Source organism: Scophthalmus maximus, chromosome 11, assembly GCF_022379125.1.
Source record: "Scophthalmus maximus strain ysfricsl-2021 chromosome 11, ASM2237912v1, whole genome shotgun sequence".
NCBI lineage: Eukaryota > Metazoa > Chordata > Actinopteri > Pleuronectiformes > Scophthalmidae > Scophthalmus > Scophthalmus maximus.
In genome coordinates, this window is record NC_061525.1 from 20,650,001 (window position 1) to 20,669,903 (window position 19,903).

General features: G+C 43.9%; 1 protein-coding gene across 3 annotated transcripts in view; it reads left to right on the plus strand.

Moving 5' to 3' along the window:
- Window positions 1–19,903, plus strand: part of sik3 (SIK family kinase 3) — a 31,255-nt gene that overhangs the window by 2,550 nt on the left and 8,802 nt on the right. Inside the window, exons 2-16 of one of the 3 annotated variants that reach the window (XM_035623275.2) lie at window positions 9,573–9,689; window positions 10,689–10,752; window positions 11,393–11,554; window positions 11,752–11,876; window positions 11,997–12,120; window positions 12,598–12,716; window positions 12,851–12,961; window positions 13,072–13,206; window positions 13,823–13,903; window positions 14,856–14,965; window positions 15,140–15,296; window positions 15,416–15,565; window positions 15,720–15,793; window positions 16,892–17,026; window positions 18,126–18,267. In XM_035623275.2, the coding sequence (XP_035479168.2) occupies window positions 9,573–9,689; window positions 10,689–10,752; window positions 11,393–11,554; window positions 11,752–11,876; window positions 11,997–12,120; window positions 12,598–12,716; window positions 12,851–12,961; window positions 13,072–13,206; window positions 13,823–13,903; window positions 14,856–14,965; window positions 15,140–15,296; window positions 15,416–15,565; window positions 15,720–15,793; window positions 16,892–17,026; window positions 18,126–18,267 (1,806 nt within the window). The remainder of the gene's footprint in view (window positions 1–9,572; window positions 9,690–10,688; window positions 10,753–11,392; window positions 11,555–11,751; window positions 11,877–11,996; window positions 12,121–12,597; window positions 12,717–12,850; window positions 12,962–13,071; window positions 13,207–13,822; window positions 13,904–14,855; window positions 14,966–15,139; window positions 15,297–15,415; window positions 15,566–15,719; window positions 15,794–16,891; window positions 17,027–18,125; window positions 18,268–19,903) is intronic. The other 2 variants (XM_047335420.1, XM_047335421.1) reach the window with 2 other exon arrangements.

Sequence of the window (19,903 nt, forward strand, 5' to 3'; positions counted from 1 at the left end):
TCCTCGTGGAGATGGAGATCGGCGATGTCATTAAAGAGAGTTTGGAGACTAAGTGGAAGTAGTGGAAGTCTGAGTCCCACTGTTGCACGCTGGATCACCGCAAAACGTATTCTTCGCCACATTTTAAAACGTTACCTAAAAATATATACGTTAAATTGTACGCTAAAGGAAGTTACTGCGGCAACTCGAGTCAAACAGCTGATTTGTGGATTGATACTGCACCGGCGCGCGTTGGCGCAGTAATACATGGCCGAAGTACGCTTGGGGGGAAAAAAGCGCACACTTAAACGTCTGTCTGGCGGAAAACTGAAGCAGTGAAAAAAATACATCCTTTATACGTACAATAGAACGGATATATGTATTTTTTAGGTAACGTTTTAGAAATGTGGCGAAAAATATGTTTTGCAGTGGTCCCCTCTGCAACAGTGGGGCTGTGACTTACGCTACTTCCACTTCTCCTCCAGACTCCGTTAAATGACATCGCTGATCACCATCTCCATAAAGTTACATATTAACTATGCATAAGCAATTCATACAACCCCACTTCAAAATCACTGAAATATCCCTTTAATATTCTTTGGGAGGGGATGTGCTGCATTGCCTGTATTGCAAATATCTGACATGTACCCAGGTTTTTTCTTAATGGGCCTTTTCGTGTTCTTTTGGTGGGGGTTGGGTCTTCGGGTATCTTGGCGGGTAGGGGAAGTTTGGGGCATTGCAGATAGGAAGGGGTGAACTATTGGATCAGCAGCCTCACATGTTTTTAAGGTCTTATTTGCTTTCAGGCAATCTGTTGAGCCTCCCAAATATGTTGGTTATTCCTTCTCGACTGATGCTGCGTTCCAGTTTACCTCGGAAGTCGGAAGTCTGGTTTATCGTTCCAGTATGATCTCGGAACTCGGAATTACGACCTCAGAGTCGGAAATGCAAATGGAACGCCACTGCGAGTCGAAATTCCAACTCGGGAGGTCGGAAAAAAATCACTACCCTGACCTCCGGTGTCTGAGTTCCGAGGTAAACTGGAACACAGCATGACCTGGGTGGTGGTGGCGGCATCAGCCCAAAAGAGTCCAAACGAATCAGAAAGCCGCCCTCACCTGAAGCGCTTGGTGACAGCAAGCATCACTATGATTTCTGCTAATAGGCACTTCAACTTCCAGCCGGTTGGAGAGAGAGAGAGCTTCTGTTGAGGTCCACACTGAGTGGTGATGGAGACACTAGAAGCATGGTTGTTGTGACTATGCACATCCCTTATGCTGGGTGCTCGGTTGAACCCTCAAATAAGGGTTGCTGAAGCCTAAACTAACAGACAACGTCTACCGTATGTTTTTGTTTGTTTTTATCACTTGATGAAGATCCTTTAATTCTAATAACACATGCAAAGGTGTGTCAAGGCGGCAGAGTGCGCAGCTTTACCTCTATTGCCCTTGTTGACATACACACACACACACACAGACAGGGAGACATGGGTCATCATCTGCTTTGCACAATACAGCCCAGGGAAACCTTCCACACGGTTTCAAGAGGCTAAAATACACGTGGGTACGTGAGTGAAATGTTAGGTTTTCAGGGTTTTTTTCACCACTGCAAAATACAATTCTTGAAGCCAGGGTTTTCTTTAACTATGCTCATCCAGAAAGACAAACAGACATGGGAACGCAGTCAGTGTTTAATCTTTTTGTTGGCGCAACACAAAGACAGTAGCTATGTAATGGTGACAGATTGATGAGCTGGTTATGAAGCTGTATTCCGTGCGTGTGTGTGTGTGTTTTCATGGGGCTGTGTCTGGCTGTCTTACTGAGAGCGAGGGACAGACGGGAGGACAGATTACAGTTGAACATGGACTGACAGAATAAAGAGATGCCTTGTTTGTTGTCTGTCGACGACGGTGGTCTCGTACAGACCAGTCGGCTCATGAGTTTTCATCATCTATTCTAGTGCAGGTTTTTTTTCTATATCACTATCAGAAGAATAAAGAGTGTGCTTTCGTATGCCTGTGAATATCATAAAAATGGATGATAATGAGGATGATGATGATCAGTCAATGCACTTCAGAGCCTTGTTTCATGGCTTCAGTTTCATAACAATCCATTGGCCAATGCTGACCAGACAAAAATATATATATCTTAACTAGTCCCTCAGTTGTTAGACGGAGATGGTTGATACCCTGCAGTGAAGCCACACTGAAGCCCAGAAAGGGAAAGTTTCGTTATGTCTCATCATGTATTCTCATTGTTCAGACCTAAAACATTCAACAGGTAATTTGTTTCCAACTTCATTTTCCCCCATTACACGTTACAGATTCAACCAACTGGTGCTTCAAGCGGCGTGCACTCTTGCTCAGCTAGAGGCAGCCGACACAACACAGAGCTTCAGTTGCAGATAGCTAGTCATCTGCCGCACTTGTAATAGTGAAAGTTCACCTCCTCCAAAACAAAGGTCAGCGAGTGAAGTGGAAGTCAAAACAGGAGTTTTTTTATTCTCTCACACAGATGCTGTGCTGGAGGAGGTGGTTCCACGCATTTCTGTTGTCTTTGTAAATGTTGATTTCAGTGTTCAACCCCTACATTAACCTTATGGCTCATCACAACCCCTTCAATGAGTGGGCCATGGGTTTTGTATAAGCTCAGCGTGATTATACAAACAACTGATTAGAAGCGTGCCTCTAATTGCCGTATGGATGTGGGGACTTGATAGACTATGAGTAAACAATCTTTGCTTTTAGTTATAATGATTATTTCAATTTTATTTTTTTGCAAAATGAAGTAGACGCATAGAACAACACAGGTTCAGCTGCATTTAAGTTGTTGACAACACATAAATATTTAAACTAATTTAAGTGTTGAATGATTTAGTGTTTCCCATTAATTACCTAGACTGCGGCTGTCCATAATAGTATAATTGGTGTTTATAATATAATAATGATGATATATAATTTCTCACCACATATTCATAATGATCAGGACCCCCCCCCCCCCCCACACTTCTTATGACAGCTTCAGCTGTGTAACTTTCCACAACAGTAAGGCAGACAGATGTTGGCATAACACATGCCCTCCCTGTGTACGTGTCATTTCGGTTGAGTTTAATCAATCAATCATTCGATCAGTCACTGATGTCTCCTGAGTATCCAGCGTGTCTTCATAGGAAATTATCAGGCTTTACACACATTGCTTCTTATGTATGATAAAAAATTAATTATAATTGCCAAGTTTTTGAAATAATGATCTTCCTGATAGCACTGTTAGTTAGACATGTACTTAAACCTCTTGTTTAACCGCACTTTATGTGAAATGATATTTCAAGGATATTGTGATGCAACCAGTGTTGCAGATCTCTCCTCGGCGAATATACCCATTGAATCCTGTTCTGCACGTCAGCAATATATTTTCACTAGTCTACTGTTTCATAATCAAGCATTTATTTGCTGAGACTTAAAAATATATAAAATTGGTGATTATCATTCATGTTCTGACTGATTGTCTCCACCTTAGTGATCTCCAGGGCTGGCCCTGGTCTATTAGGGGCCCTAAGCAGAATTTCATTTGGTGGACCCCCCACCTCCACGTATACTATTGTCAATGCTTGATCATTGGCACACTTTCTGTAAATCTAACTGACCCATTATCAAGTTAAATAGATGTAGATGTGTTGCTTACATTATACCAATGTCAGCCTTTATGCTTCAATGATTTTTAATCTTGAAGGTAGCCAACTCACAATAGTGGTCCAGTGTTAATTTTGCTCTTTATTAATTGAAGTGATACAGTACTGAGTGGAATCTAGCTGTCGCTATATTTTCTTAGCTCATGGTTAGCTAAAGATACCTCGACTGAACCGAAGGCTTGTTTTTGACGGCTACCTAGCCGGTGAATGCTTTTTTTGTGTGTGATATTGTCTTTATCTTTATACGCTACTGGTTTTTCCATCAACTGTCTGAGCGACTGGCTGTATCGTGCCTATAGTTACATTGGGCATTTGGGCCCCCTGGTGGCAGCCGCTTAGTTCTCTTTTGTCTTGGGCCGGCCCTGGTAATCTCCACCAAAAAATCTGCAGCTATTCTGACTAATGTACAAGTAAAGACATCACTTTTGAACAGCCCTCTGTCTTTTTGTGCCCACAGCACAGTGGCACCGTGCTGCGTGTCCTGACCTGCCTTTCTGTGGGGAAACAGTCCCCCCCCATGTTGTTTTTCTCATCGTCTTCACTTAACTCTGAAGTGTTTTTTAGGCAAGAAAAGGATGAGGAAGAGGGCAGGCAGGCAGGATGGCAAAGCGTTAGGTAACAGGCCTAATGTACTGTGTAACAATTTCACACACTCCGTCACTCAGTCGTTTACAGTTCTCTGACATGCATCGCCCCCTCTCTGTTTCTCAAAACCACACATGGGCCCACTCAAAAGTGTGATTTCATCATGGTAAATGAAATGACCAAGGCTATGTTTTTCCGCTACACTTTTCTTCTTGCCCTCTAGTCGACGTTGCTACTGCTGCTGCAGCATCTGCATCCTCAGTGGTTTGAATCTGCAGCCAGTCGGCTTTAAAAGGGGTAGAACACAGTCAAGACTGTGTATGTGTCTCTGTTACATGACCGAGGACACTGAAGGCATCATCAGTATATTGCTCCGTGGTTGTGCCCCACACTGAAGGCAGAAGCATTTTAAGTTTGTGCACAACTCTGCGCCATCATCATCATCCACAGCACTGCTTGTTGTTGGAGGCAAAAGTGTGTTGCTAAGGCTCCTAGTCTGGGAAATGTCATTCCAATGATGTCTTGCTGGTTTCCATAGCGATGAGGATAGTTCGAGACCCCAACCACCACCAACGCTGGACGGAAGTGACTCTCCATTGGTTGATCTTTTTTGTCCGTTAGGAAGAGGTTGTGTGTTTGTGTGTGTGTGTGTTATCCTTTGCCATCCATAGTGCTCCTCAGTTCCAACTTTAGGTATTCACAACATGTTTCCCACAGAATTTGAATGTAACTATTCTTGTTTGGAGAATAGTGGTTGGAGAGCTGTTTGTTGTGCTGTAAAGCCACTGCCAAACTGGAACGGCTGGCTCGTCTTTGCAGGCATCAGTCAACAATCACTGTCAGGATGAGAATTAGGACCATGCAGAGGCAGAGGCAGAGTCAGTTGGTCACGCGGTGCAGTTATGCAGGATACGATGATAATGCTGTTGCGGAAAGCAGAGCTTTTGTGTACAGTCCTCAACTTGCTCGTGGTAAGATTTTCCAGCTTTTTTCCAGAAATTTTACTTGTGGGGGAAGGGCAAGAAGGTGGGGAAAATGAGCAAACGGCGGATGAGTGTGACGTCCAGCGCTTCCACTCTTCCACGCTTGTCCCTGGTCTGGTGCTTTCAGTCTGACACTTTCAACTGAGTCATTTCCTCACAATCTCATACAAGAGCGCAGCACAACTTGTCGAACATCTCTGAACAGCATTGTTCTGACTCATACTGTATGTGCACATACATATTACAGTCATAACGTGGTGCAGCTAGTGCTGACCTGCCGTGACCCTTTGTGATGTTTTGTCTCTCTCTCACTCTCTCTATCTCTCTCTCACACACACATGAACATAAACACAAACACAAAAGCAGCAGCTGCCTTTGAAGGTTCTTGTTAGCTATGCCAAAGGGTAGGTTTACAGGTAGCGTATGATCCCATGTTTTTGACCAGAATGTGTGTGTGTGCGTTTGTGCATGCATGTGTGCAAGGTAAACTCTCACACTGATTTGGGTTAAGCCTGAGCATTACACCATTGTCACCTCTGGATGAAGGTTAACCTCATACATTATATCACTGCTTGTGTGCGTGTGCGTGCGTGTGCTTGTGTGTGTGCTTGTGTGTGTGTGTGTGTGACACAGATGAGCATGTAACATGCACTTGCCCCGGCGTTCCACTGTAGACATTGCACCATAGACTCAATTCTCCATGTAGAATAAGCCCCATTGTGGTTGGATGGATCTCAAAAATCTATCAAAAATATATATATATTCATTGTAAATTATCCTTTTGTTATTCTTTTATTATAACATTTTGCTGATTTATTACGTACACATCTGGTAGCGACAACAATCTCTACAAGTTTCCTTGTTCCATTCATGAAGGTTGGAAACTTGGAATGATATTCTTTGTAAAACGTTTTAGTTTTTGTGATGAGGGTCTGATGCACCTTTGTGAACGGTCTTCCAATATGCTGTCCATATCATATCGTTAATATTTGGGCATGGCATGCTTAACAACAGTCAGTCGGATGTTTTGGGGAATCGAATTTTCTCTGCGTCAGAACTTATTCGGCAAAGTTGTTTCCATCTCGCATTTTGCGCATTACCTCTTTATCGCAAAAAGCAAAAACCACCTCACGCAAAAAGCGTATAAACTTTGAAGTGAATCAGAGGGAGAATTCTAATTTTCCCTCAACTTTTCCTGATGGAAACATTGCGAAAGGTCTGGGTAATAAAACACTGTAAAACATTCTGAGAGATCTGAGAGACCTTATTTGTGATTATGAGTGTGTGTAAAACAGGCAAAGTGTAAATAAAAAAAATTGGTACACTAGACTGATAATCACATGAACTCTTGTGATCCACACACTCTGCTGCTGAGCACCAGCTGCTCTGGCCATGGTCCTATGTTGAGCTCATAGTCTTATGATCAGAGGGACTATGTGACATTTCATCTCATTACAACCGGCCTCTCGGGTGTGTGTGTGTGTGTGTGTGTGTGTGTGTGTGTGTGTGTGTGTGTGTGTGTGTGTGTGTGTGTGTGTGTGTGTGTGTGTGTGTGTGTGTGTGTGTGTGTGTGTGTGTGTGTGTGTGTGTGTGTGTGTGTGTGTGTGTGTGTGTGTGTGTGTGTGTGTGTGTGTGTGTGTTCGTGTTCTGACAGAAAATTCCAGTCATGGACGCCGGTCCAAAACAGATAAGCACAAGCCTGTTAACGTACACACACTTGTCACAACACATTTACTGTACCTTGGCTGGCGCTAAAGCTGGATGGGTTACAGTACAGTTTACCAGCTAGCATGGCTAGATGTGTCTTTTGTCACAATTATCCAATTACTACAGTAAGCGCAGCAGCAGTTAAAATTCGTAATTTGTAAAGCCTGAGACGCCCTTGGTGTCGGTTAACTATTATGAACCGAATGACTGCCAATCTCAAAAATAGTTTACTGGGGATAAAAAATTGAAGTCCCCCTCCACTCAAAAAAGTGTTTGTCTTCTGTTTCTGTCCTTCAACATGTCTGACATTGACTATAGGGACTTGTATCTGAGCACATGTTGTCACTGTAGAGGTGTTTTTACATTCTTCTCCTTGAGGAGGAGATTTCTGTTGCAATTCTCTGCAATTTGAAATTCAAACGAACCCCGGGGAAAGCTAGATTTCATACGTCACAAATACAGAGAACCGATCGCTGTTGAATATGTAAATGTCATGCAAATAAACCTGAAACTTCTAGTGCAGCAGAGGCAGTTAGCATCCACGAGAGGATGGCAGGTGTGTCAGCAGACAGTTAGCATTAGTAGTTAGCATCCACGAGAGGACGGCAGGTGTGTCAGCAGACAGTTAGCATTAGTAGTTAGCATCCACGAGAGGACGGCAGGTGTGTCAGCAGACAGTTAGCATTAGCATTTAGCATCCACGAGAGGACGGCAGGTGTGTCAGCAGACAGTTAGCATAAGTAGTTAGCATCCACGAGAGGACGGCAGGTTTGTCAGCAGACAGTTAGCATTAGCAGTTAGCATCCACACGAGGACGGCAGGTGTGTCAGCAGACAGTTAGCATTAGCACTTAGCATCCACGAGAGGATGGCAGGTGTGTCAGCAGACAGATAGCATTAGCAGTTAGCATCCACGAGAGGACGGCAGGTGTGTCAGCAGACAGTAAGCGCTAGCATTAGGAGTTTGTGAGAGTTTTATGGCTGAATCTTTTGGGGGTAAGCAATGTTAACCTAAATATTAGGCATAGCAGATTCATTTTATATACTTTAAAACATGACTGGAAGGGGTCTTAAAGTGTGGATTCGGATTGTCCTTCCTATCGTCTTGTCCTATCTACTGTTCCTTGACCTCAGTGGAAAACGTCACAAGGTCGAGGAAATGTGTGAAGGACAATTCATAGGAATTAAGGTTTTGACGTGAGTCTGCCTAGGTGAAACTACAAAGTTCCGAAGATGGACTACAAAATAACGCACCGGCTCCATCCAGCATGTTCCAGTGTGTTATACCACGGTTAAACCACCGTATGACATCAGATGTAAAATGCTTCACAGGCAACGGTAACTTACGTGATGGAGTGCGTCACTTATAGGTCATATTCATACTTCTTCTTCTACTTCGGATTAAATCATTTACGTTCGCATGGCGCACAAATGCGCACTATTTCTCCTTTCCTTTCGCATAGCAAAGTCCAGTCTACCATATGCTAAAGGAGATAGGAAAAGGAAGCATTGAAGCACCTCTCCTATGCATTTAGAGAATCCGAACAGCTCTCATCATGGCTTTTGTTGAAATACCTCAGGGTGACTTCAATATTCAGGAAACTTGATAAACGAATTTGACAATTTGACCGCACCCCTTGTGTTTCAGACCGAGGCTGAAAAAGAGGAGCTGCAGTAATGGACTGAGGAAATTGATTTGTTTACCGAACACCAGAGCATGTAAAGCTTTTCAAGTAATAACCCAAGTCAGCCTCGTCGGACTCCAGATGGACGGACTTATCTCCTTTGTGTTTGTTATCAGGAAACGGGGAGCACGGGATGGCACTGTTTATGCAGGACACATGCTTTTCATTTTTTCTCACACACGCACACACACACTCGCACTGTACCCTGCTCATCTATTTTTGGCAGGAGCAGTGTTTTGGGGGCAGTCCCATTAGCGTCGCTTGATTAAGTCATTAAAGTCGTCTGTCCGCTCCTAAGTGGCACAGCAAAGCTCCTGTCACACCCCATCACCGTCCACGCGGCCGGAGCTATTGTCGAGGGCTCAGCGGTTACGCAAGAGTCTTGCCCGCAGTCGAAGGTCAGAGTGTAGGTCGGGTTACCCAAACAGGCTGGAATGCAAAGAAAAGCCACTATGCGCAGTTCAGCCGGTCATCTTTGAAAAGTGCAAGCGACCAAGTGTCTAGTTCTAGTATGTTGTAGTTGTTATTTTTCTTGTTGGATATATTTTGTACATGGATTCGCAGCGCAGGTCAGGTCAGGCCGAGTCTGTCTGACTCACACCTTCTATCCTGGTTATTTTCTAAACACTTTGCTCTTCTATGATTATTGTGTCACCACGGTAATGATGCACGGGCAGCGGGGGCCGTGCACTGGAACTATTGCCTGTAATTAAGTGACAGCTAAATACCATTACAGTGGACGTATTATCCTTTTTTTGCAAAGCTGCGGTGCTTGTAAACTCTTTGCATGGTCACAGATATTGATCTTTTTATTTAGTATCTTGTTTTTCTCTCTTTCGGTCTCCCATGTGCACTCCTTCCACGCCGTTGCCTTTCGTAATCTTGCCCTCTCTCTTATCATTCGTCTTCATCGCTCCCTCACTCCCTATCTTGTCTCTTGTCTCCAGGTGGCTATAAAAATAGTGGATAAGACCCAGCTGGACGACGAGAATCTTAAAAAGATCTTCAGAGAGGTGCAAATCATGAAGTTGCTGAAGCACCCCCACATCATCCGCCTCTACCAGGTAGACACTCGCCCACAAAAGCTGACAAGGTTTCTCCGCTCAGATCGTACACCTGAGTCTTTCGGGCCTAATAGGCAAAGAACAAATAAGATGTGTGTTGGTTTTAAATCTCTCTCTCAATGGTAGAGGTTGAGCACATAATGAGTTCCCTATTTGTTTTCACTTTTCCAGGTGTATGTGGAATTGTAACACAAAAGTAGCCTGTCACATACCTGTCGTCAGGACGACCTTTCACAAGTCGACCTGTCCAGCCACTTGAGATGGCCCTAGGCCTGTCATGATAAGGACTTTTTGTTGCACAATATATTGTCCCCGAAATAATTCCGATAAACAACATTATCGTTATTTTAAGACCATTTTTTGATACTGAATCATGTGAGCAAGTCCTACACAATTTGTGTTGCTGCTTAAGAGAAATGTTATCCAGAGTTTACACTTGCATTTAGCCCCCAGACAAAACAAGCAATTTGAAGACATGGTGCCTAAAATACTAAGAAATCCATGTTTTCTGACATTTATAGACGAAACCAGTAATTGAGGAATCATACGACGAGAACAGATGAGAGGACTGAAGCAGCAAGACTTTGCTGGGCTGTTGTTGACATTCATTCTTATGTCAACAAACATGCATGAAAGCTGTAATTGAGGCCAATAAAAATTATTGAGTTCATATTCATTTATCGTACGATAAGACGATAACGTGACAGGCCATTATGGCCCCCCAGTGTTTTTCAACATAAATTAGACTAATTCACCCCTTAGTCACAAGAACGTGTCGTCTTTAACATCTGAATAATTAATGTTGAATTCAAATCCGTCACACCTGCACGCGTTGAACAATTACACTGTCTCAGTTTCTGTTTCTTTATAAATCTGCCCGTTGCCAAACCATGCTTACTCATCCTGTTGCGTAATGGGCAAACCTGCCCATCACTAGACGTCGGTCTGTCTTGAGCATCGGTACGTCCTGTTTGAAATCACTCGTCTACGTCCCCTCAGGTGATGGAGACGGAGAGGATGATCTATCTGGTGACGGAGTACGCCAGCGGTGGGGAGATATTTGGTAAGGGAGTTCCCCACCCCGTCGACCTTGTTGAGGATTTTCTGTTTATTGCTTTTATTCCCTGTTGATTTATGATTCGATTGCTTCAACATTTTTTTTTACATCCACTTATCTTTAAAATATGTGTAAATTTCGTTAAACGAATAGTCTAAATCTAATAAGAAATTGAGTTATACTTGACTTTTAATTTTATTTGTGTCCCTCATGTTTGGTTTCCTTGTGCTGCTTGTTCATTCTCGTATTACAGGACAAATTGTTTTTACTGCCTGGTTTCATGCTTTAGTATTTATTGGGTTCTAATGTGTGTCATTGGTGCTCGAGTGTCTTATAGCCAGTGTCATGATTAATATAGTAAATCATCAGGCCAAATCCAAACAGAGTATATTCACCCCATTTAAGTAAACATGGAGCAGAAGGTACACTGTGCCTGAGTAACATAAATCTCTTAACTGTACTGTGTGTGTGTGTGTGTGTGTGTGTGTGTGTGTGTGTGTGTGTGTGTGTGTGTGTGTGTGTGTGTGTGTGTGTGTGTGTGTGTGTGTGTGTGTGTGTGTGTGTGTGTGTGTGTGTGTGTGTGTGTGTGTGTGTGTGTGTGTGTGTGTGTGTGTGTGTGTGTGTGTGTGTGTGTGTGTGTGTGTAGACCACCTGGTGGCTCATGGGCGTATGGCAGAGAAGGATGCCAGAAAGAAGTTCAAGCAGATAGTGGCAGCAGTCCATTTCTGTCACTGCCGCAACATCGTCCACCGAGACTTGAAGGCTGAGAATCTGCTCCTGGACCACAACCTCAACATCAAAATCGCAGGTGTGTGTGTGTGTGTTCTTGAAAATTTATGGGCGGGTAACTTAATTTAGTTGTTTAGGGCCATCTTGGCGAGGTTGTCGTAGGCAAGTGACGGCATGTGCTTTGGGAGCATTTCTCCTCATTTAATTCAATTTGCTCATTTACTCCGTTGAGGAGAGTGAGGAGATTTAATAATCTACTCCTCTCCCTCTGTCAAGACTTTGGCTTTAGCAACCTGTTTTCCCGAGGCCAGCTGTTGAAGACGTGGTGTGGCAGCCCTCCATATGCCGCACCAGAACTCTTTGAGGGCAAAGAGTACGACGGACCCAAAGTAGATGTATGGGTGAGTAGACCTTTCGGTTGTCGCCAGGCTCCGCTGGGCTGGATCGCAGGGTGCATCTTAACAAGCCTATCTAATAACCATGTACTGATTGTTTTATTTTCCCTGCTATCTTCTCTTTAGAGCTTAGGTGTGGTGTTATATGTATTGGTCTGTGGCGCCCTGCCTTTCGACGGCAGCACTCTACAAAATTTGCGAGCGCGTGTCCTCAGTGGCAAGTTTCGCATCCCCTTCTTCATGTCCACAGGTAAGACTTCTGTCACCTCTGACTCCCTGTGTCCAGTGTCTCCCCTCCTTCTCCTCCAGCACAAACACAGACTAGTGCAATATGTTAGAGTCCGACTGATATGGATTGATAGAGGCAGATGCCGATATCGATATCAGGGTGTACAAGATTTCCGATACCGATACATCGGCTGAATATATGTCAATGATTCCTTAGATCTCGTTATCAAACCTTTATGACAAAAGGGGGGGGGGGGCTTAAAGATACAGGAGCTAAAACCAAGTGTTTGAGACAGAGGCTGTGAAAGAGGAGCTGCAGGAATGTGACAGTCTGATGTGTTTACTGAACATTAGAGCATGTAAACCTTTTCAAGTGACAACCCTAAATGAACATTATGAACCTGAATATGACATAATAATACTCCTTTAATGTCACAACGTTAGAAGTGGTGTTGTCGCCGTATCATGTGAGAATGCATGTCTTTGTGTGTCACTGCAGACTGTGAGTACTTGATCAGACACATGTTAGTCCTGGAGCCCAGCAGACGTTTGACCATGGAGCAGATCTGCAAGAACAAGTGGATGAGACTAGGAGACCCGGACCCAGACTTTGACAGGGTGAGACCCCCCCTCTAGAAGTATTGAGCAGGAAATATCCAAACTGCGAAAGGAAAAGCTACAGAAGTTTGCCACCATTTTTCTTTTACATCAGTCCCTCCTGACCTCTTCACCCCATGTCTTCTCTCTTCCAGTTGATAGCAGAGTGTGTGCAGGTGAAGACGGAGCGAGACACGGAGCTCATCAATGAGCAGGTGCTGATAGCCATGTCTGAGATGGGCCTGGACCGAGAGCGCGCGCTTCAGGTTGGACGCAAACATCCAGCTAACTTTCTCTGACGCATTAAAATTTTCATCACTGCCTTTTGATAAAAAAAAAACTAAAAACTTTCTCTTTCTCTCTTTTCGCGCTTTAGTCTCTACAAACCGATGCATACGATCACTACAGTGCCATCTACAGTCTGCTAGCCGACCGCCTCAAGAAACACAAGACCCTGCGCGTTGCTCAGCCGACGCCGCGCTCCATTAGCTATCCCCTTAACGCAGTACAGGTGAGTCACTGTCCACTGGTATTGTCATTATATGATAGAACAGTGGCAAGTCACCAGAATAATCAGGCTGGTGCGCGTGAGCCCTTTATATTGTTTTTTCTTTTTAGTGATCAATTTAGAGAATAATGTTTTGTTTTTATAATTTTATGGCCCCCGTCACTCACTGTTGTCAGCTCAGCATAATGCATCTCTCATCTGATCAGATGGGGAAGCTGAGATGTCCGATATTTCTCTGCACCGTAGTGTGCCACGCCATGTTTTATGACGCTAAGAGCAAAAGAGTCATAAGATGTGTTCTGTGTTATATACAGAAAATATATAAAAAATCTCCCCCCCTGAGTCAGGCAGGTTGCTCTGTGACGCATTACGCTTTTTGTTCTGAAGAAGCATCAGGCCTTTAGAAACCTTGAGTGTTTCACGTGACATGTTCCATCAGTCTACAGTTGTCATCGTGTCCATCCACCGAATGGAGTTGTTTGGCTTTAACCCACACCTGCCAATCCACTGCACTAAGAAGATTATTGGAAAATTAGTGCAATCCTCACATCACCTGTGTGTGTGCGTGCGTGTGTGTGTGTGTGTGTGTGCGTGTGTTTGTGCATGTGTGCGTGCCCAGCAGACAGATCCCCAGGGTAATCCAGTTAGCATGACCGTTCCCCACGTCCAGCTCATCAACCCTGAGAACCAGATTGTTGAGGTGAGTTGTCAAAGGCGTCCAACTGGTTGCGCCAGTCTGGCGTCAGTGTGAGGACACCACTGATCATGTCTGATTAAAAAAAAAAAGAGGGATCAATCACAGCTTTTGGAAAAACACAACTTTAACTTTAACTTTAACTTCAAGAGTTTGACTGGTGAAAAATGCTGCTTCACTTCTTGGCAGCATATGTCAGTCAACACAACAACAACAACCGGTCGTCATATATTATGTAACGCGAGATTCATCTCAAGACTATGAGCCGACACACATGATCACATAAACATGTACACACACACACACACACACACACTTAGAGCCTCAAAGCTGACTCACAAGCAATGTGACACACAACACAGGGTTCCTACGCAGTATGGAAATTGATTCGAGTAATTTCCAGGTATGGAAAAGAGAAAAAGAGTAAGGAAAAATATTTATATTATATAACAGACGTTTCCCCTGTTGATGATAAAATGCACACTTACCAGAAATTACTGAGTTTAAATGTCAATGTTTCAATGTGAGAATCAGTCCTGGAACAGGTAATGTCTGAATTGGGTAATATCAATATTTCAATATCAATCTGCAGAAACCCTGACTTCCTGTGTATGAAGTGCAACACAATAGCTACACAGTCCGAATGTGATATGTTAACAGTTGGATTTTGAAATGATTTATTACATAATAATATTTACTTTACTATATAATCATTTTATATAAAATAACATAATATTCATTTATATAAATCTTTCTAATTGTACTCGGATGTCAAGTATGGTCCGAAAAAATCTACAGAGAGGTCTGGAATTTTGAAATGGAAAATCTGTGAAGACTCTGTGTGTGTAATAGAATTAGAATACACTTAATTGATGTTAACCCTCTTCAAATATATGAAACACACACTATGAAAGACCTTTATTAATTATTATATGTGTGTGATATTTTTTTTTTTTAGCCGGATGGCAGCATGGCACTGGACAGTGATGAAGGAGAGGAGCCATCTCCTGAGGCCATGGCTCGCTACCTTTCGATGAGGCGGCACACTGTGGGGGTACCAGACCAAAGGTAACACGGTTTGGTTGTAGATGATCAAATGAAGTATTGTTTAAATAATCAGCCACAAACAGGAAGTGTGTATTGCCGGCTCGTTGATACAAGGATAGTGTCAAGCTAAGTTCTTGGACATCAACCAAAACCACTGACCCTTTCCCCTTTTCTCTCTCTCTACTCCAACTACAGGACAGAGATGCAGGAGGACCTCCAGAAACTGCCACCGGGTTTCCCACGCGGTGCCGTGCCCCAGCCCCAGTTCCCCCCGCTGGTCCCCACTATGGGCCAAATGCATACTCTCATGCCCACGCAGAGCCTGCAGCCCACGCAGCAGCTGGAGTACAAGGTACAGTGAGCCCGGGTGTTTGCAGTTGGATGGCATTAGAGGGCCTGTTCTGTTTGTGCTGGTAGAGTCTTAATAGGAAATGTATTGATCTGACTCCTGACGCCTGGTTGATCCTACAGGAGCAGTCGTTGCTTCAGCCTCCCACTCTGCAACTGCTCAACGGCATGGGGCCGCTGGGTCGAAGAGCCTCCGACGGCGGGGCTAACATTCAACTACACGCTCAGCTCCTCAAGAGGCCTCGGGGGCCCTCGCCGCTCGTCGCTAGCCCGGTGAGTATAGAATGTTATTCCCAGAGGGGGGGGGGTGTGTGATTGTGTGTGTGTGTGTGTGTGTGTGTGTGTGTTTGCGCGCGCAGTTTGTTTATTCTCCCCATCACGTCAGCTGTAGGAGTTGCTGACGGCTCAACTTTTTTGCCTTTCTCAGCATCCTATCCCTGCCGTAGAGCCGGTGGATGAGGAGGGATCGGACGGAGAGCCGGACCAAGAGGCGGTACAGAGGTAACCCACGGTGACGCTTTGGTTGATGGGATTTTCTGTACAAAGGTGCTGTCTAAGGTGGATCCTCTGGAAGGCCTAAAGCCTGGGAAAATAGACCAACGGCTTGAAAAACTTCAGTTTATATTCCTATTTACATTCAAGGCTTGGTCTCACATTATTTAGATATTTTGTTTTAATTGTTTACAAATTATAAACATATGCATCCTGACTTCCTACGTAAACGATCCTTTTACAGGCCTTAAATACATCAGAACATTGACAGAAACAGAACATACTTTGAAAAATAGACCACCACACTACAATACTAGCACTATACACTGGAGGTTTTTAGACTTGCAAATCCAGGGAAATTGACCAAAATTAGAGCATTGATAGAAAGGGCACAAGATGTATCAGAGGGTTTTGAGGTGGAATCAGTGTAAAGCTAGCCACAGGGTTTACTTTATATGCAGATTTGAAATCAGAAGTCCAGGTTAGAGTTTCCCGGCCGGTCCTCTTCAGACAGCAGCCTCTGCAGACTTCGCTGGTGTCCTGGGTTGCTGGGAGTGAGTGCCTTTAGGCTGCTCTGCTTTTTTTCCCCCACCCCCCCATGGGAGGTGGCGACTCTGCTGTGGTGCTTATCCCATCTCTCCTCCTTTTGTCCATCGCGCAAGTGCCTTCTGCCACAATTCCAAACGGAATCCGCCGCCAAAATCAGCGCTCCTATCGCTCAAACTCTTCGGCCAAGAACTTTATCTATCTCTCTAATTTTTTCAGAACGTGCCAAATTGTTCTCCCGACCTTCTCACTCTTTCTCACACAGCTTTGCTAACTCTGAAGCTTGCACAACAAATGGCGACCTGTCCAATCCTTAAGTTGGAAGCTGGGTTGCGGGGTGGCCTTAAAGCTTTAACATCCATCTTTGGTGTAATTTAACTTTGTTTTTCTGATTGGCTGAGATGATATGAATGATGGCACCCATTGGCAGAGGTGGGAAGGGGAGGGCCCCCCCCCCCCATGCCCCGTCTCCATTAGCCATTGAGGACAGAGAGCTGACCAGCGCTGCTTCCTGTCTCCCACCTTCATCCCCGTCCTACCCCCCCCCTCCCTGCGGCCCAGGTACCTGGCGAACCGCTCCAAGCGGCACACGACGCACGCGCTCACGAGCACATCGCATGGCGAGCCCTCGGCAGAGTCACAGCGACCCCAGGGCCCCCGCCAGAGGGGGGGCTGGGCCCCCGACATACACACCCGGTGAGGGGACACGCCCGCGCCGAGCTGTATATGCACAGACACGCACACAAACTCACAATCCCACACATGAAATGAGGGGCATATCAAGCCTATCTCTCTCTCTCACACACACACACACACACATTGCTGATGAAGTGCTCCCACCAGGTGAAGGTTGTTCACCTTCCGAAGATGGAATTTTTTTTGTCAATAGTGGCGTCTGAGCTGGAGAGTGTGGCACAAAATAACTATTTATGTTCCCCCAAACCTCGAAAGAGCAGTAGTTTTTGTATGAGAGACTCTTTTTCTTAAAGCTAAATGAACTAGTGGCCATATTTTTTTTCTTTTGTCCATGAAGTAATTCTAGCTATTGTCCCCCGTGAGTTTCGTCTCCGTGCAACTCAGTGTAGAAACTCGCTGTATGTTTTCTTCCATGTGAGTTTGTTTTATTTAGATGCAGTGGTAGGCAGGTTGTGTTATCTAATATAGGGCCTGAGATGAGTTGAATTCATCCCTGTTTTTGAAGAAAGTTTGCTCTGCTGAGGTGTGAAAATAGAGGCTTGTATCTTGGTACTTTTTTGAAATGGTGTAAGCAGCCGACCATTTTTTTTGTTGGAAAAATTGGAATTCGTGGTGGAAAACAAAGAGTCGTCAGATATTCATGTTGTTGTTTTTTCTTATGAAGCATATCACCATGTAGTAGTACATTATCTTGCCTTAACTACATCTTTCTAGTGTGTCCTAAGAAACTGCACAGAGACTGCCAAAAATGGTAAGTCAAGGAAAGAGCTTATCTGTAGAAGAAAAAAAAAATCCTCAAGCATTTAGACAATGGTGTGTATCTCAAGTATCTTACTTTAAACTGACCTTTCAGTCTGTCTTGAGCGAGAGCCGGACTGAAACAATTTAAATACCCTTTAACATGGATTCATTCATCGTATTTTGAGGTGCTGATGATGATGCGTACACATAAAATGTTTCACTGTCAGATACATGTTACTGCTAACTCGTAGTATTTTAAAAGTCTGATGCGCTCATGTCGTGTTTGTGTCTCATATGTGTGTGTCTGTGTTATGTTGTGTCTTCGTGTGTGTCCCTGTGGTCCCCTCCTCCTCCTCAGATCCAGCTATAAGGACTGTAACACCCTCCACCTCCCCATGGAGCGCTTCTCACCAGTCAGACGCTTCTCTGACGGCGCCGCCACCATCCAGGCTTTCAAGGCTCATCTAGAGAACAGCAGCCTCATTAAGCAACTCAAGCAGGTACATCACTAGAACCATAAACAAATACCGTGGTAAACAGGTAGCTGGTAGTAAATACATAAAAAAAATTCAATTCTCACCAGAGAACACTGGCTTAACAATGATATTTCATAAAACGGTCAACATCCCTGACTTTGGTTACATGTGTTTAGTAAATGCAGAATTTTTTAAGTGCTGCATATTTGTAGAAAATTCATTTGGTGGAGACATACATTTTAGACCAGCTACCAATGAAAGAATCTGAAATTTTGGGTAATCGAGGCGAATGGCATAAGTACCAAATCCTTCCTCACGGAAATCCTTCTGTGAGATTTTAATATGATAACAGCAATAAAAAAAAAAGCCCCTTTTCTTGCTTTATGAAAACATACAGAGTTCTTTTTCCACCAGTGTCTGTGGGAGAAAACAATTCTGATGGATTTGAGGTTTTTAAATAACGGAACACCTTCTTCCTCTTTCATAGTCAGTGTTAAGTCTGCTAAATTCTGGTCGCGTCATTAAAAAAAATAATTACAGTTTTTGGAGGAAAACGGTACTTATCGTAATAATATTTTCTTCATTAGCAAAATAGCAAAAATAACACTATTTATCTATATAATTCATTTTACATAGCACAAACCCATGGAGGGATGACTAACTCTTATTTCTTCCACCTTCACGCAGGAGAGAAAAACCTTAATTTATCTTCAAACTTGAAATAAATCTCATGTTTTGACATTTACTGTGATAATTATCAATATTGACATAACATGACATTTTAAACTGGAGCTGGGGTAAAACAAAGGGAGCGGAAAACCGGTGTCACAGCATTAAAGCAGAGAAGCTAGCAAGTTTGTTTTTTAAAGCTACACTGACGGCACAGTCACCTTTGCTTTGAGGAGCATTCGACAGTATTATTAATTTTCTATCATTAAAGATAATGTGTCCTTTTTATTTTTTCAGTCTGAACTTGTCTTGTTAAAACGCTGACGCGATTCTAGACTCACTGCGATCTGGTTGCGCAGCGAACAGGATTTGTAAAGCTCAGGGTCAATGGGAGTCTTTCACCTGAGAAAACCTCAGGCTGCTTCTTCAGACATCACATCATCCGCCGTGACGCTGCACTGGGTTTACCTCACCCAGTAGGAGGGGTGGCTAGGTAGTGAGGGAGGAGATAATCAGCGTGTTTTTGGCGGTGGGCGCTTCATCTCAGGCATGCACGGACGTGCCGGGATTATCTTAACGCTCAAGTGGTAAAGAGGGTTACTGAGGCTACAGGAGAGAGGTCAACACACATGACCTACATCCAGGTGAGGTCCCCTGAAAACATGAAACGTCTACTGAAATTTCTTGGACTTTTCAGCTCGGAAGAAACTGGGAGTAGACGAGTGCAGGAGAGCGATCGTATGACCTCAGAGTAAATCAATACGTGCTGTATCTGGTCATACACGCTGGCGAGCTGCTGATTTCCCGATTTTTAACCCCGCAGAGTGAACAACAGGTCTCCGCATCTCATCCGTTCTGCAGCAGGAAACTGGTTCAGACTGGAATTCTGTGATGAAGGATGTGCTTTTGGTACAATTAGTTGTATTAGATAAATGTGATTAGTGTCATTGAGCAAAGCATAAGCTTAATTGTACGAGTGCACCCGTGTTGT